This window comes from Seriola dumerili, unplaced genomic scaffold (assembly GCF_002260705.1).
Source record: "Seriola dumerili isolate Sdu_G_001 unplaced genomic scaffold, Sdu_1.0 BDQW01000432.1, whole genome shotgun sequence".
Classification (NCBI taxonomy): domain Eukaryota; kingdom Metazoa; phylum Chordata; class Actinopteri; order Carangiformes; family Carangidae; genus Seriola; species Seriola dumerili.
In genome coordinates, this window is record NW_019174687.1 from 3,036,540 (window position 1) to 3,054,538 (window position 17,999).

General features: G+C 41.3%; 1 protein-coding gene across 1 annotated transcript in view; it reads left to right on the forward strand.

The window, feature by feature from the left end:
• The window catches only part of kcnq3 (potassium voltage-gated channel subfamily Q member 3), a 125,901-nt gene that overhangs the window by 90,426 nt on the left and 17,476 nt on the right, over positions 1–17,999 (forward strand). The window contains exon 2 of the mRNA XM_022761867.1: positions 17,842–17,932. Within this exon, the coding sequence (XP_022617588.1) occupies positions 17,842–17,932 (91 nt within the window). The remainder of the gene's footprint in view (positions 1–17,841; positions 17,933–17,999) is intronic.

A 17,999-nucleotide genomic window follows, 5' to 3' on the forward strand; every position in this document is an offset into this window, starting at 1 on the left:
TTACTGTGAAAGTGGAGACGTACTTCCAGGATGACATCCTTAAGACATAGCGCTTTCATCCAAAGCTTTGCTCAATTCTGCCTCTTGCTGAAGTGGGACAGGAAGTCACCATGCAAAGTGTTGCCCTGACCATCAGGTACACTTTGATCATCAGATCTGGGGATCAAACCACCAACCTTGTGGTTAGTGGACAGCTTGCTCAACCTCCTGAGCCACTTAACAGTCCGTGACTTATTACCATTGTCCATTGGCTCCATTGGCTCTGGATGTAAAGAGAGTAAAGATGCATGACGGTAGGTACTGCAAAAAATTAAAAACAAGTTTTGCAACTTCAAATCCTTCTAATCTAAGATAAATATTTTTTTACTCATCCTGTAAAAACATGCTTTGATGCTTTATCTTCTGAACTGTATCCAGTGAAATGTGACTTAGAGTGATGAGCTAACCCCGTCCATCATATAAAACCTCTTCACCGTGCTCGTACCCTAATGAACGTTGTTTCCATCGTCGAATAATGAGTGACTTCTGTTTCACTGTGACGTCCTCGCAGATACATGTTCGAGCCCAGAGGGTCGTCTGTCCAGCAGGTTATTATGACCCATAATTAGACAACACAACACAACACAACACAACATAAACTGCTGCTTCCACATGGGAATGGAACACCGCTCTCCTGTGTCATCTTCATCCATCCACCACAACCTCCTCCTGACGTGGATGTTATCTCTCTTTATACTACGTCACTCTGCTCCTGTCATACTTACTACGACCACTAAACGTCACCTAGCAACAAAACCTAACTATGGGTCATAATAACCTGCTGCACAGACGACCTATGGGCTCGTCAGTCACTGTGAGTCACAACGTGTTCCGGTCTTATTTAAAATGTGGATCTGCTGTCTGACACCATTACTGAGTCTGGACATATAAAAGTTATTTGTAGCCACATCACATTCTCAGTCCATGTGAAAAGAACCAAAGCACATCAGCAAAAACATATATCCCAGTGTCTCGGGTGTTTATTTACTCCTGTTGATTTTTGTGCTCCAGTATTTTTTTTTATCTTTAATGTTCTGTAAATTGCATTTGGAAATCTGATTTGAACCTGCAGTGTTTCAGTCAGGGGGGCAGGACTCCCCTGCTCCATCACCACAGATTAAAGCTGATAAGATGTAGTAGCGGCTTTAATTAAGCTCTAAATACACATCTACAGCAGCTCCTAAACTGTTGCCCAGACTCATGTAAACGGTTTGTTTACATGAATGCTGAATTAGAGGCTAACGAAGCCGAGCGGCCGAGACAAGGCTATGATTTATCTTTGTAGGCCCAAGAAATCAATATTTAGTAGCAAACAGATCATCGTCTGTTGTGCTGCAGCTAATCTGCTGTTCCTGGAAATGAGACAAGCCCGACTCCACATCTGTCTCTCAGGGAGGAAACATTTTCCTCAGACCTCAATCTGTGCTTGTTTGATCCAATAAAAAAAAAAAACTACACATGATATTTATACTCAGCCCGTGGAAATGAAATAAACACCCGCTTGCCAGGTTATCATTTGTCTCTCATATTCTCAAGATAAAAGATGAATGATTGAAATACTTTATTCAGCTCTATGTATTATCAGTGACGGCCCACCGTGTTTTAGTATGTGTAGCATTTGCACTCCGAGCCAGTAGAGGGCATTAACACAGTGTTGGTGTTTTTGCATGTGCACAACAAACTAAACATGTAATTTCCTGATTTGACTGTTGTTTCCAGTTAGAAACTGCAGGGATGAAAAAAGCATCTCACCCGTCAAAATCATTTAAAACATGAAAATCACTAAAAATGGAGATACAAGTTTTTTTTAACCAATAGTTTATTTCTTTAGATTTTTTCTTTCCATTTTTCTTTAGATTTTGTTGGCGTCTAGTTACAGCGCTGAGTTGATAAAGCCTTTCCTGCTGCTCACTTGTACTGAACAAAGAAGCTTCCCCTCACTAAAGACACACAGACTAGAGCCAGTAGTTTCAGAAAGGCTGAGGCAGTAAATTGAGATTTCATTTTGAGTCATCACTGACAACTGTTGAGTTGCTGAACAGTAATTGTGTCATCTTTAAAGGTCCATATATTCCAAAGGTAAAACCAGCCTTCAGGACTTCTCGAACTTTATGATGTCACAAGCATCAAGCCCCTCCCACTTAGATCCACCATCCACCGTTGCAGGATTTGGTTTCTCTGAGTTTTTACCTGAAATCTGCTATATTTTCATTGGATCGCTCAGAAAACAGTCAGCCAATCAGAAGAAAGGCTCAGAGGCTCCTCTTGTTAGGGAGCCTTTGGCGATCTGTTGTTACAAGAGCTCCAGAGAGAAGCCTGAGAGAGGAGAACACAAAATATATCTTCTTATGGATCAACACTTCAAATAAAACACAGGAGAAGTGTAAAATATGACACCTTTAAAAAGTGGAGCAATGAATTGTGGGATTATTTTTGGTTCCACTGTGGAAATTTAGAGCATGTTATACAGTGGATAAATGTACATACTCAGAATTCGAACACTCTCAAAGTGGCCGACAGTAAATATGATGGTGATTTCGGTCAGTCAGTCAAATAAAGGGACAGTCAGACCTCAGGAGTTAGTGAGCTGAAGCGTATTTGTGCTAATGAACGGCGCTGTAGGCCCGGCTGACACTGATTGCTTACACCACCTCCCTGCCAAGCCAGTAATGGCTTCCCCGGCCTCAAGGACACTCAGGTGACAAATTACAGCCCTTGGCCAGCGAAACCCTCGGAGACCCAGTCAGGCTCTCTGCCAATCACATGCACTGAGTGAAAAGTTCCTGGCTCATTGGAGGCCCTGCTGAATTACACAGCTGTGGACCATTGAACGTATGTAACTGTTTTTAGCGCCTCATCCAAACGTTTGATATCCATCGTCACACATAAAAGACACTGAGGGCCAAAGTCCCACCCCTCTGCTAGCTTGCCTCCTTGCTCACTTCATCTGTCTTAATAAAAACTACAACATAGTGAGGTTTTCTGTCTATATATGAAGATAAACTAGCAGAGTATCTACAGCTGTACTGGAAAGTAAAATCTGAGGATAAAACAACCATTATTCTTCATATTATCCAAGAACTACAGCTGAAAGACGAAACACCTGGGATGTGTTGTTGAAAACATCTCAGAATCATTGATGTAGATGTTTGTTATCGGGATTTGACCAATCCCAGCAATGAATCAGCATCGACTGAAACCGACTAAAATCGACTGATCGCTCGTCTGTTTCCTCCAGATATGCTAGCCGTAAAAAAAACACCCAGCATACACTCTTCATATACCTTCATACACAGCTGCCAGCAGGTTAGCATAAAGATATACACCAGTGTGTGTCAATGATTAATGCTTACTGCCCTCAGATGAACGTGTACTTACATCAAAGATATTAAAAACTTATTTTAATAAATGAAACCTGCGATCAGCGACATCCTAACATCTTAAAGAATCATGTTTGAGAAGGAAAATGTGTCAGCAAAGGTACAGAATGTAAAATAAACAGAAACGTGGTGAGTACCTGCTGTATCAGAACACCCCCCCACCCCCCACCCCCACCCCCCCATCACCATGTACGTGTCAGGATGAAACCATATGGACATCACATTAATTTTCATTCCCCTCACATCCAGTCAGAGACAGCTGATTGCAGTGACGCTCGCTCCTCGCAGACGCTGACGATAATTCGCGGCTCTGGAACTGGGTCAATAAGTCTGCTTTCATAACTGCAGTAAACAGACACAAATGGGTGCTCATTAAAAAGCTGCAGGATTGAGCAAAAGCCACACACGCACACACACACACACGCACACTCACCTCCACCCCCTCCCCAGGGACGAGTAATAATGTGATTTTTCATCATCAGTCCATTTTACCGCTAATAACTTGAAAACAGGCCACGAGTGTGACGGCGAGCGGCGGCTGACTGATGAATGAGTTCAGTGTCAGAAGAACAGTATTGATTAATAAGTGAGCGATGTCCGTAGTAGCCGTCGTACCACAGCTCCAAGTTACTGAGGACTTTAATCCAGATATAGACCCACATTTTCTTCGCTGTGATTTTACTTTTTCCCTCAGTCCTTCTTCCTTTTTTTTTCACTGCCTCTGTACTCCCTCTTTCTCTTTTCCTTTTATGCTTTTTTCATTTTCTTTCTTTCTTTCTTCCTTCCTCCTTTCAGCTTCTAGCCTTTTATCTGCTCTTCCCTTTTAGCACTTCTGTCATTCTTTCTTTCCCTCGTCACTAATTTCCTTCCTTCTTTTTTGTCCCCTCTGTCCTTTCTGCCTTTCATTTAATCCTTTCTTCTTCCTCTCTGTCTTTTCTTTTTCTCTTCTTTCCTTGTGAGCTGTATTCCCTTTGTTCCTTCTTCACCTGATCTGAAAACATTATAAACTTTCACTCGTTTGTCTTTAATAAAACTGTTGAAAACTTTCACAGAAAGATTTTATGTCTGAACGTTTTTCCACTTTGCTTGTTACTCATCCTCATTCAAGGATTTGAGTCTCTAGAACCTGGTTCAACCATCAGATCCTTCATCCCTCGTTGCGTTTCAGTTCAGAAACATTCGGATTTTACTGAGGTGTGACTCTGGCAGCCATATTTGTCTTCCACTCATCTTTCCTTCCATTAGCGAGGGAGCAGACAGGCGTTACTGAACCTCATTTTCTTTGGAATGACCCTAATTATACGGCCAAGAAATCTTAGATAATTAGCCCTCAGGATTTTAGATTTGGACCTTAACTCCCCAAAGATGAGGTCAACCAAGTGCATCGGTTTCTCTCCTGCAGATGAAAACTGAGGGAAAAGTCACTGTTGTTTTAAAATAGAGGACAGGAACAGCTGATGGATCTGAATCGCTCTGAACCACCACGTGTTCATCTCAAGTTTACAATGTGCCACCGTAGCTCGTCATGTTGTCTGAAGGCTCGGCTTAATGGACCTGAATCGTTCTGATCTGTGCGATTTAGAAATAAAAGCCCCTTCCTGTCAGGCCTCTGCTGCTCTGATTGGGCCGTTGGCGGCGAGCGGTTCGATCACAGACACAGTGAGCTGGCGTGGTGATTGATCTGTGTGCGCTGTTTCCATTTCTCCGCCTGTCGCCTCGTATCAGCAGCAGGATGAGGCGCAGGGACAAGTTATGACCCAGAGTGACAGGAGCGCAGTGATTTTCAGAGAGGTTTTACTTTAGCAAGGCCTCAAATACACCTCAACCGTCAGAACGCCTCAATCTGTTCAACTTTGAAAGTCCTGCTTTCCCTCAACCTGTGGTTTTCCCCCAGTGTACCTCACTGTGAGACGACCAGAGGACGACAGGAATCCCTGGTGTAGCCTTGGGATTCCCAGCCTAAGTTATTGTTTCAGTCCGCCCCTAAATGGAAGGGATGAGATGCCTGACTTCCTGCTTTCTACCAAAATAAAATTACTAAAGCACTTTTAATTAGAGAGAATACTATGTGAGTGCACAGTAAAGAAGAAAAAGTATAAGTCAAAATGTTTGAGTTTATCCAGTTATATTTTTTAAGTTAAAGTAACTCTATGTGCTTCTCAGCTGCCTTTTTTTTTTCTTGCAATGTTCTCATTCAGATGTCGGAGTTTATCTCTCTCCGTGCGACCTCACAGATGAGCTCAGTTCATCTCGTCTAAACCAGAAACAAGACCAGCGTGGAAACTTTAATCTGCGCTGCAGTTTTTAGCCGAGTGACGTCCTTGCTCATATCACAGATGAGCGCTACTGAACTCCCATAAATCTTTATTGAACAGACACAGAAGGAGAGATTAAAAGAGAGCCTCATTGATCTCCTCCAACCGCTGACTTCTGTCCCATGAGCCTGGGGGGAGGGGGGACAGATGATGACTCAATGGTGGGTCTGTAAAAGTCAATTTGATTGGCTTGTTCCAAGACCAGGAAGCTTGACAATCCAACAGTTGCATCAGCTACTAAAACCCCAAACTCCCCCTTCGACTTACAGTGATTCACCGAACAGGTAGACGTTACAGTGATAGATCGAGCTCATCACGAGGAAACTCTCTCTCTCTCTCTCTCTCTCTCTCTCTCTCTCTCTCTCTCTCTCCCTGTCTCTGTGGCTATCTGTGCTGTAACGCCCAGTTTACAAATGTTCCACAACTGGCTCTAATGTGTCACATTAATTCGACTAATTACCTTGTTTGTGTTGTTTAAACATCAATCAGGGAACTAGCAAACACACAGTGTAAATGAATGAAAGTCAACACCAGCCTGTGTTTACAGACATAAATATGTCTTTTTATCAGCTGCTGTGTGATTAAAAATGGACAGAGAAAATGTTTGTGTCTTTACAGAGTGGTGTAAGTTTGCTGTCAGCCACTATTCTTCCTTCAAAGTCCTTTAAAGAAAAGATGACGAAGAAGTTTTTGGATGGGTTGTTATGAAATTATTAATTAAGTCCTTCATGCTCTCCAGAGGATGAATCTCTTGTAATCCTCCGACTCTGCCTTCTCATCCAGTGCAGGGCTGGGTGGCAAACTTTCAAACTTCTATAGACCGACCGAATTGGTTCGATGCTCTCGATGTTCAAAACGTGCCTTATCATTTGATACCAAAGTTTGATACCCGGTGAGTAGATGAGCAAATGTCATCAGTGTCAGCGAGCCAATAAGAATGCAGCATGCTTGGACCAAGATCGAATGATGTTTGGGATTGGCTGTTTATTTAGACGTACAAAAAGACCGAGCTTAAAAATAAAACTAAAATTTTTACCGTAATGTGTGTTGTAATTTAATTTTTGTTAAAATAGATTTGATAAATTATTAAGTATCGTTACAAATTTGTATCATTATCAGTACCAATATCAAAAGCCCTAACCAGAGGCCAAATTCTGCTTGTCCAACACGTTGGTTCATAGATAGATAGATATATACATACTTTATTTATCCCCTAGGGGAAATTCATGACAAGGAGCCTCAGCTGTACTTTGAGATTAATGCTAATAGTACATGCTAATCATGCTCAGTATGTTTCTATGGCTAATGCGATTGAAGCTCAGCACATGTGAGGAGGAAGCTTTTGGGGCCCCTTGACCACTTTGCTCTCAGGACAAACTTTACCATCTTGCCCCCCCCCCCTTGGTAAGGATTTTCAGACAGCTATGTTTCAGGCGTGTTTCAGGCGTGTTTCAGGCGTGTTACAGACACGGCCGCTCATGTGGTCGCAAGACTTGGTGTGGACACTGCAGGAGTATTTCTGTTTTCTGAGTTTTCTGTTTCTACATGCTGCAAATGCTGCAATACATGCTTGATATAAACCCTCCATCTCTTCATTTGGCACTGAGAAGTACTCCTGTTAGGTTACATCAACACTACTGGGTTTTAGTTTTTAAAGCGCATCACTTGTGCTACGTTTCCGCCTGCCGGAGTTTTCGAGTGCCTAAAATGAAGACCTTTGGAAACGACGTAAATATCCACCTCACTTCCTGAATGGCTGTCATCAGCCTGGACTACCAGTGGTGAATGCAGCGTGGATAATGAATTACAAGTGTTACCGACCTTGTTGTTTTTGCTGGCAGCTGTTGTGCAGTTAAATTCTGTATTTTAACACTGCAGCTGTGTTTGCTGTTCCTTGTTCAGAGTATTTTGTGCAACTAATTAACTGCAGAGAAGACAACCTGCTTCCTGTTTACACCGGCTCACGCATGCTCATTGTACGTGAATGGTCATGTATGTGCTTTGTGTGTTTTCATGTGTGTTAATATGGACAGAGATCGTTTCTGATACAGAGCTAATATGGTTTTCATTTGAAAACGATGTAAAATTGTGGACGTAGCCAGACCACCTCCAGATGTGGTTAGGTTGGCATTCACATCTTACAGTCATTTCTTTCTTTCCCATAAGATGTATGGATTCCAATAACAATTCTGTACATAATTCAAACAGTACACATTCACTGTAACACTTAATGGCATGTAAACATTAACTATGTATATACTGTTTATTACTGACTGGGTATATTTATTATTTATCATTTTAGATAGATTAAAACTATTGATTGTGGATCGTTATGGTGATGAGAAATCATAAATCTTAACTAATTCGATTTTTTTCCGAACCGTAAAGATCATATGAGTAAACGCTTTTTGTGATGACATAAGAAATAGATCGTAAAATAATTGAACTCTTGTGTGAGTGTGAAGCTATCAGGATGGCTCTGATCTGCAGCTCAGCAGCAGGACTCAACATCAATGTGTTTATACTTGTCAGTGAGGCTGTCAGCTGTCATGGTGCTGATGCTGAATGTGGGAATGGGAACCCCCCACACACACACATACACACACACACACACGCATACAGCTGCCACCACGTCCAGAGGTGAGGATATTCCCGGTCAAACCTGGTGTTCTGCATGATCAGCAAATCCCAAATCACAGCCTGAATATCCTTTTTTTTTTTTCCACCTCTGAGCTGCCCCACAGCGGGGGGGGGTGGGGGTGGAGGGGTGGGGCGGGGCAGAGGAGGAGGAGGGGAAAGTGCCGCCGGAGGAGAAATCCATCACTTCCAACATGGCTTCCTGTCGGATCACTGCAGAGGCCTGTGAATCTGACCTCCTGTTGTGATGAGGTGTGCTGTTACTGGTCTCTGGAGTTGTACCATGAGACGGAGCTCAGGGAAAATTACTCCAGATCCCTGAGAGGGTGCAGCCTGCCCTCTGCCCGAAATAAATAAATACCTAAATAATCCATCCGTCAAGTGGTCAGTGAAGGTAAAGCCCAGTGTGAGGCGGTGCAGCGCCAACAGTAGGGACTTTAAGCAGCGGTGGTTGAAGGGACGACTACAGCGTGACACTTCTTACCGTCCACTACAGGAGAAACACCAGTCTGCTGTACCCTGTGATATGTTAAAGAGTTAGCTGGTAATTATACGTTTTTGTCATATTTGACACTGTCATTTTGTTTATATTCAATCATACTATTAGTACTTTTATGGATTATGAGTATATTTGTTAAAGACACCTGCTAGTTTGACAGTTTCTTTGACAGGTACTCTCTCGTCTTTTACTTCCCAAGCAGCCCAGCAGAGAACAGGTCCCTGCCTCAATGTGACATTTGCCGGGATTGATTTAGCTGTTACGTGTTTTGAGGTCATCGGCTAAATCAGATCAGATCAGGCTGGACTGAAGCTATGCTGCTGACAGGAGCTGGATTATATGATTTTTAAGTCTTTGTGGACATGATTATTCCTTGAGGCATTTAAAAGCTGAAGCTGGATTCACTCCACCTCTGCCCACCCCCGTCACCGCGTTGTGAAGCCGGCTCCTCCAAACTTCTTCTCAGATCCTCGTCTGGATAAAGATCACCATCTCTCATCTCGTCCTTGTGACTGGAGTCATTAACAGCGCGCCGCCGTCCTTTCCCACCAATGTTTGCATATCGCCGGGCAAATTAACTGTCAGAATTGCATCGTCTGCACTCTCTTTATTGAATCTCACCAGCAAATTGGTTGTTAGGAATCCTCAGGGGTGGTATCAGCATCGGGGGAGCCCAGCAGGACTGAGCCTCCGCTGGGCCGAGGGATGGAAAGTGGATTAATGGAGAGAGAGAGAGGTGGGCTGCTCTCATCATTACTGACACATGACCTTTAATAACAGATAAAAGCATCCATCCAGGGCTGGATTCAAGCTTAAATAAACACATCAGCTAATAAAAATGAACTCATCAGGGTAGGTTTGAGGAATTTGCTGTACATACAGTAGGCCATGTTGTATATATCGTTGTTGCTCCTATGAGCTATTTCTTCGCCTACAATAACTGACTTTTTGTCTCCACCAGCTCCTCTTTAGCTGCTAAATGATAAGACTTGGACTCCCCCCAAAAGATGTAAATCTTGTGAGATAATGGAGGATTAGTTGTTGTAGAGATATGGTCTGACATCAATATAGAGGTTATCATTTCAGTTTAAAAGTCTTTTGTGTGTCTGTGGTGGTTTAGCTTGATATTAGTTTCTATAATAGCCATCTCTGTTTTCATCAGTTCAGGAGTTTTACCTGGTTGGGTAATAAATATTAAAATACATGTGTACTGAGGGCTCAGTAATTTTATCAGCAGTGGTGGAAAGTAATTAAGTATATGTACTCTAAGTGCTGTACAAATTTTGAGGAACTTGTACTTAAATCAAGTATTTCCATTTTGTGCTACTTTTTCTACTCCATTACATTTATTTGACAGTTTTAGTTAAACAAGCAGAATACTGTAAGGACTGTAAAACTTTTACACTTTACACTTATGAAAATATCAGTTATGCCTGCTTAGGGGTGGGCGATATGACGATATTAGATCGTGAAGGATTACAACGTGAAGACGATCTTTCAAACTGCAGAGATCGTGGGATCGTCTAGGGCACATTCTATCAATTGCAGTTCTATGCTGATGCACCGACGCACCAGACGTATTGACGTCGTCAACCTGACCGACCAATCATAGCGAATTACGGGCAGTGACGCGCTTTCCTACCCGCCTCCTTGTTTGTGTGTGTAGCGGTAGCACATGGAGAGCGATGGCTGAAAGCCAAACGGAGTTGGTCGCTAAAAAAAATTCCACCTCCATTATATGGAATTGGTTTGGATTTTCCGCAACTGATCAAGCGCAAGCAAATGTCATTTGCAAAGTTTGCACAGAAACCGTTCGCACGTCGGGTGGTAACACGACGAACCAGAATGTTGTTGTTGTTTACCTTAAACTTTACGTTGTTTGCACATGCAGGCAAAACTAAGACTATTTGAAATAAAATCTGTTAAGAAAGGTTCTTTGGTCTAAATTGTCTGTTTTTCTTTTTCCAATTTAAGATCGTGATAAAATCGAAATCGTGATTTTATTTTTAAAAAATCGTGATATGATATTTTTGCCATATCGCCCCCACCCCTATGCTTTAAGGTGCAGCTAAGTTAAAAGCAGGTAAAAGTAATGGAATGACAGATCAAGCAGAGCACTGACAGCTCACACTCTTTTCACTCTTTTTTCTTTTTTACTACTTTTTTTACACTCAGTGTCTGTTCTTCTGTTCTTCACTCAATCATGTAAGTGCTCATAACTGGCTGTGATGTGTAGTTTCTGAGGGCAGTGGAACAGCGCTTCATCTTACTGTGAAGTGCTGCTTATGCTGCTAAGTTGACACAGATGCAGTTTAGAGAGTTAGAACCACTGAGCTTGATGATTCAGTCTGATTTATTCGCGTTTCAATACGAGCAAAGTGTTTGATCAGTAAGGTTTGTATGTTTTTGGAGAGATATTATTGAGACTCGTGTGTCACAACATGTAAGAACTGGATCGACCTCAGTGTTTCAGGTCATGAAGATGTGAGGCCCCTCTTCTGACTCGGACTCAATGCCTTCTATCTTGTGGAAATAGCTGTTACTAAACATGAAATCTCTCCACTGTAAATCTCCTACTTTGATTTAGAAAAAAAAAAGAAGCTCTATTACCTTCACCACTTTCACCTGAGTCCCTCAGACCGAACCCTTGGCTTCTTTCATCCTGACTCAAAGAGAATGTGTCTCTGCAGGACTGGGCTCTCTCTCTCTCTCTCTCTCTCTCAGAAACCCCTGGATTGCCAATCACAACACAGATTGGATTCCATGCTTCATTTATTTGTCCAATAGCAGCTAATGGAGCGTTGCAGTGATAGCAGCAAACAGCATTACACCGTCTGACTTTATACCACAGTCAGATTAATGTGGTGATGATGGTGGAAGGTGTAGCGGGCACCTCAGGACAGGTACATTAATGCTTCCATTTATTTATATTTTTGTTTGTTTGGTTTTTTTTTTCAAATTTCATTTTTTTTTTTTTTTGGCAGGGCTTATTTCAACTTGATGAAGTGTCTGAAAAGTAGTAGGATTAATTTGCCTTTTTTTTTGCATTGTTATTTGGAAACTTACAGTGTTTGGGAGCTGCTCCTGATGCCTGGGTACTGCTGAGCAAGGCACCAGGCAGAAGATGAATGTGGTTATGCATGTTACACCCCAGCCCTCCTGGTAGTCAACTTAAACCCACAATAGTTATACAATACAATAATATAATTATTTTTATATAAAAAAAACACCTGAAACATAGAATACAATAATATAATTATATATTTAAAAAATATAATAATATAATTGTGTATTATTATAAGGAACAACTGACATATAAGATATAACAATATAATTATATTGTTGGACGATAATATTGTACATCGCGATATTTTGGCTGGACTGTATTGAAATATTAAGCCCAGTCTCTTAACACCGTGAGAGCGTACAGGCTTCCAAATTTCACGTCGTCTGTGGAGCGTTATTGCCCCGCGACCGGTTGCGCTAGAGACGTGCCGTTTTTTTCTCCTAATACTAGACGATCGGCGCGTTCAATCAAACTCCTGATCGTTCGTGTCATTACTAACTAAAGTCGAGACACTTACATTAAAAGTTATTCAATATTTAAAGCAGGTTTTACCGTTTTTCTGGCACATTCCTGCTTTCTTGTCTGTGTTTATTGATCGAGTCTGATCCGCATTCTTTGCCAGTGACTGAATCTATTGGCTCCAGTGGGTGAGGTCACAGCCAATCAGAGTGTCTGATTCAGAAGCTTGGCCTGCCTTGGTTTTATACCCAGACTGAATGGGAGCAGTGCCTTTTTACTCTGATATCAAAGTGAGGAGAAGTTGTTTCGAGTTTATTGAAGTGGCAGAATAAAGACAGAAGGATGTGACAGTCACATATTTATACAGCGGAGGACTTGGAGCTGATTTTTCAAGGACCAGACAAAAAACTCCCATAAATACTGCTCCAGAGAATGAGCTTATCTCCTGAACTGATTAGATAGAAACTTCAAATCACCTCTAGAACAACTCAAACAAATAAATACAATTTTCTGTGTTGAATTGTTTCTTCTTTATTATGATTTACAATGTTTTTATCATTAAAATCAGGAAAATTTCAAGGTTTGTTTTTTTGTTTTGTTTTATGGGCTATTAACCAATATTAAACTGTACTGGAGTCTTTATTGAGTGACATTTATTATCAGCTGAGGTTATGCTGATTCTAAATATGTGGATCACTTGGTGAAACTGTTAAAAATGAAACCGGATTAGAGTCAGACTGAACCTGGACTTGCCTCAGGAGGACTGAAAGTTGCTCTGTTCGTTGTGTTGTGTGTGCACAGGTGTATGAATGTGAAACAGGAAACAATAAAAGACATATGAACCAGACTGACTCTGGTTTATGGCACACTGGGTTTATTTATATCTCTTAATGCATTAAATAAAATGGAAGAAAATTCAAGTTCAGAAGACTTTGGTTAATCTTTGTGAACATCATTTGCATGTTCATGTGTTATTTTCTTACTAATGCTGTCCCACCCTCTGATTTCCACCTGGCTCCTCTTGATGTTTCGGGTCTAATGTGAATCGACGTCGCTCTGTGTGCCTTATTGAACAAACTATTTGAAGCAGAATAGGAAGCTGACTGTGTTGCAGATCAGTATCTGTTGGATCATATCGAGTTAACATCGATGTCCTCCGCTCGCTCCGGGATTATCTCTGTCCTCTAGATAACTTTGAGGAGAAATGGAAGTCTGGTCAAACACCTGATTTTGATTCCTTTAAGGGGGTCGACGCAAAACACGAAGAGACGCACAAAAACCATACACAAACCAGTACCAAGCGCTCACACATCAATCAAGACGCGTCTGCGAATCTCTCCGCTATCATTTCCTCCAGGTGAATTATGTAAAAGTCCCCAGGCTGTTTGGCTGTAAAATATTCATTCTGTTATGGTTGTGCAGCACTTGAGAAACTTCTCAGAGATGTCAACACTGCTTAATGGCAACACAACAGGCCTTGAATGATTCAGGGTGTAGAAATCAGGAGGAAGAGGGTGGATGTTTAGAGAGCAGAGCAATCAGGAGTTCTTTAGGTCCACTTTATTAGATTTGAGCAGATACCTACATAAATGAAAGATTAAAGATTATAGTTTTAAGGCTAATAGTCAAAGAAACAAAATAATATACACACACATAAAGGAGAGAGAGAGGTCTGCCATGTAGAGCACCTTACAGAAAAACCACATGAATTTCACATGTGCAAAATCACATGTGAAATGTGTGGAACACGTGCTGTCACATGGGAAACGTGGTTTTGGAACATTTTGGTGGTGGAATGTGTGAAGCCTGAGTAAATTCTCATGTGAAACCTTTGTGATCACATGCGAGACACATGTACATGTTTGTTGTTTGTTTACTTGCTTGTCAGTACGCATCATTACTGAACTTACTACACTTCATGAAAATGATACAGTGAAACTTTGAAAATCTGCAGAATTTGTGTCATGTTGCAACATGTGACAACAAGTTTTTCCATACATGCACCACGTGTTGCAGCTTGTGGATCTCATGTGGAAAACATGTGAAAATCATGTGGTTTTTCTTTAAGGCGAGGGGAGTCACCTGAATCCATCCAGTCAACAGGTTTGTGAGTGTGTTCTGATCCTCACACTGACGAGGGTGGAGGGGGAGGGGACAAGACAACAACAGAAAAAAAAAGAGCGACGTATTACAGTAAAAGTGGTGTTTTACATCATAACAGTATAACAACTAAGATATGTAAGCATGTGTGTTAAAATCCTTATATTCTTCTATAGTTACCTGATACCTTCTAGTAGATACTTGTATTTGCACCTTTGGTAGAAACTTTATTTTTGAATTGAATTAAGAAAAATTGAATTACATTAAATTATTTAAAAAAAAACAAGTTTTCAGACGCTCCTTTCAGCCTTGAGTAGTGTATGCAGGTTGTCTTTTCTCCAAAGCTCTGGAGCACATCAAAACTAACTAACTTAGCAATTATTATTTATTGTCAATCAATGAACAACAATTAGAAAGATTTCAGTTAGAAAATCAACCTGAAACTATTAAAGTGAGTAAAGCAAGTTTCAAGTTTACAGAAGGAAAAGTTCATCTAGAAATGCAGAATGAATACGTTTTTGTCAACAGATTTTAATATTGCAGACAATATAATAACCAATGGGCGAATGTACAGGTTCTATTTCTATTATTTACTTCTCTCTGTTTGCATTTTTAGTACAATGGATATAAAACTTTCACAGACTGGACATTAGTTGGTGTCTGTTGTGTTGCAGTCAACTGTGACAGTCATTGTAATATCATTATAATAATGCAGGATGCAGCTTCATGCACTGAAGTGTCCGTGTGCTCGCTGTCGTGCTTTGACAATGAGCCAGTGAGCTGCCCCCGGCTCTGCTAACCTCTCGCCACCGTAAACTCTGGTTTCCCAGAGTGCACCAGTGAGTTGCACCTCAGAGGCCTGAGCTGTGAGAGCTGAGAACGAACAGAATAACTTCTTTTCCACAGAGCTGCTGGTGGAGGATATTGGATACGCAGCACTAGCTAAATGTTAATTGGAGGTGTTGCTGCGCGGCTCCACAGCTGGTTGAGTTTATTCAGTGTGGTTCTGCGTCATATATCATAGCGGGGTTGTTAACTCCAGACTGTGTGGAATACAGCCAGGGTGTACTGTAGTGCACAGGAAAATTTAAATAGCCCTTTGTACGTGTGCATCCAATTAATTTCTGCTCTGACGGCGCTAAATATAGACGTTGGGGTAAAAGTCATTCAGCTTTTTGAAATGCTGGATTAAACTGTGTGAAAGTGAATGTTAGTCCTCGCTCCTTACACACAGTACAACCACAATATGACTCCACCCACTTGTTTTTAGGGAACAAGGGAGGCAACACAAACCCAGATGTGATTGGTAATACAAATGTATTTGGTGGTGAGGAGATAAATAAAGATACAATCAATGATTGAAGGGAACCAAAAGGGGAAACAGGGCAAACGGGTGCTGCTAAATCAAAGGACTAAATATAACAGAAAGTTATTTTCTTCTGATTTTCTAAAGCAAAAATAAAATGGAAAGAAAACCTTTCTATCTGCTCTGCAAAAGAGACTTTCCTGTGTGTTTGTATGTCAGTGTGGGTTTTTCCTGAGCCTGGCCCAGTCCCCTTTACCTTTACCTCTGTATTCTGCTGTTTCACTCCAGGAAACTGTTGTCATTTTTACACTTTGGTTTTTTTATTAATTAAACATGACGTGACATGTTAAGATAAACGCCAGGTGACTTCCTGTCTTACCTGGTGGCCACGTTGGAGGATATTGCTGCTGTTTATCAGCCCATCTCTTCTACAGGATAATTATTCTTTATTTTGTGTGCAGTTATAATGCCAGCTTGTTAGCTAAAACATGAGTGGGATAATATGCTTTTGGGCCTTGAGCACAGTTCAATGAAACCTTTTTAAAATGCAGAATTTCAAGGTAAACAAGCTAATGTATGCAGCATTTGAATAGTGGAGGTGCCCATTATTTGGTTGAAGTCTCATGGATCCTCTGACATGATTTAACCAGTAACACCAGTGGATAGTAAAACCTGAAACATGTAACCTTCAGATACAACGTCTTTGTCCTGGAGGTGTTCAGGATGTTTCCTCTTGTTCCTCAGGGGAGTCGACCTCAAGTGAGGAAATCCTGATAAACAGTTGATTTCTGTAAAATGATTTTTGTGGTTTTCCTGGTCCCATATAGAATTATAGTCATATGTAGTCATATAGAGTTCAACAAAGGCATGTGATATGTTCCTGTGAGTCAGAAAAAAGCACTTTTTTTACTCCTGGTGCCCTAGCAGGTTATTTAAACTGGGAGTGAAAGAAACTCCAGACTGTTGGAGATGTAATGGGGGTGGTGTGGGACCTAGTCCATGCATGATGGTCATGCCCACAGATACAAGCCTTTTGGACCAGAATCCACCAATATATCACAGAAATAGAGGGGATAGATTATAAACTCTGTCCAGAGCTGTATACACTCAGAGGCCCAAAGTCCATCGACCACATGGTAAAGCCTTTAGCTAACTGGGTTCAGTATCAAGTATCATGAATGGCAAACAGATAATAATGAGAAAGTGGAAAGCTGCAGGAGGCCCGTTATCTCAGGAGTGGGTTTCAGAACTGGGTGAGGTGGCAGCTTTTGAAAGAATATCGTACAGCCTGATAAACGAGGTAGAAAAATACAGTGATAAATGGGGAACGTTCCTGCGATTTCACTCATTGCAAGGGACTGAATGAACACAATTTTTTAAATTTTTTGTGTACTGTCCGTTTCGACATATTATCATTTGCATCTGTAAATATTCCCCTTTGAGGTGGTGGCGGTTATGAATGTGGAGGGATGGATGTGGTGGTGGTGCAACAGAAGTGAACACATGGACTCTATTTTAATGTTTATTCTACACGGACTATGATTCTCCATGTGACAGTGGTGCTGTGGACATTGGACAGGTTTTCTTTGTTTGTGTGTGTGTGTTGCTTGTCTTCTTCTCCTCTGTTGAGTGCTGGTTGGAGACTGTTGTGTGTTCCTATTGTGGAATTATGAAAAGTTATAAAACTTAAGTCATAAAAAAAGAAAAAGTACTTTTACTCAAACTTATAGGCCCTTTGTTGATGTCTTATTTAAAGTCAGCGGTGGAGATGTAGCTCCCTCTAGTGGTGAAGTTAAGACACTGTGTTACGGTGAGAAGGTGAATACGGTGAACATACCCCGTCTGTTTAACTGATTTCCCAAAATAAACTTTCATCTTCTCTCGTGTTTGCTGTGTTTTATCGTAGAGAAGGTGAAAAGCAAGACTCCGGTCGTCTTCTTGTAAAGAAGAGTCTCCTGTGTGTCCTGCATGTGATCAGCTGTTGGTCTCACAGCTGGAGGATCTGAACTGTTTTTGTGTTTTTTTCTGCTTCTCTGCAGGTTTTTAATCGTCCTGGGCTGTTTGATTCTGGCCATTCTCACAACATTCAGGGAACATGAGAAGGTGTCTGCACACTGGCTGGTTATACTGGTAAGATCACTGGGGTTTTCTGCACTTTGTGTTCAGCCCATTCAGTCTGTTTGTTGCTTTGTAAAGA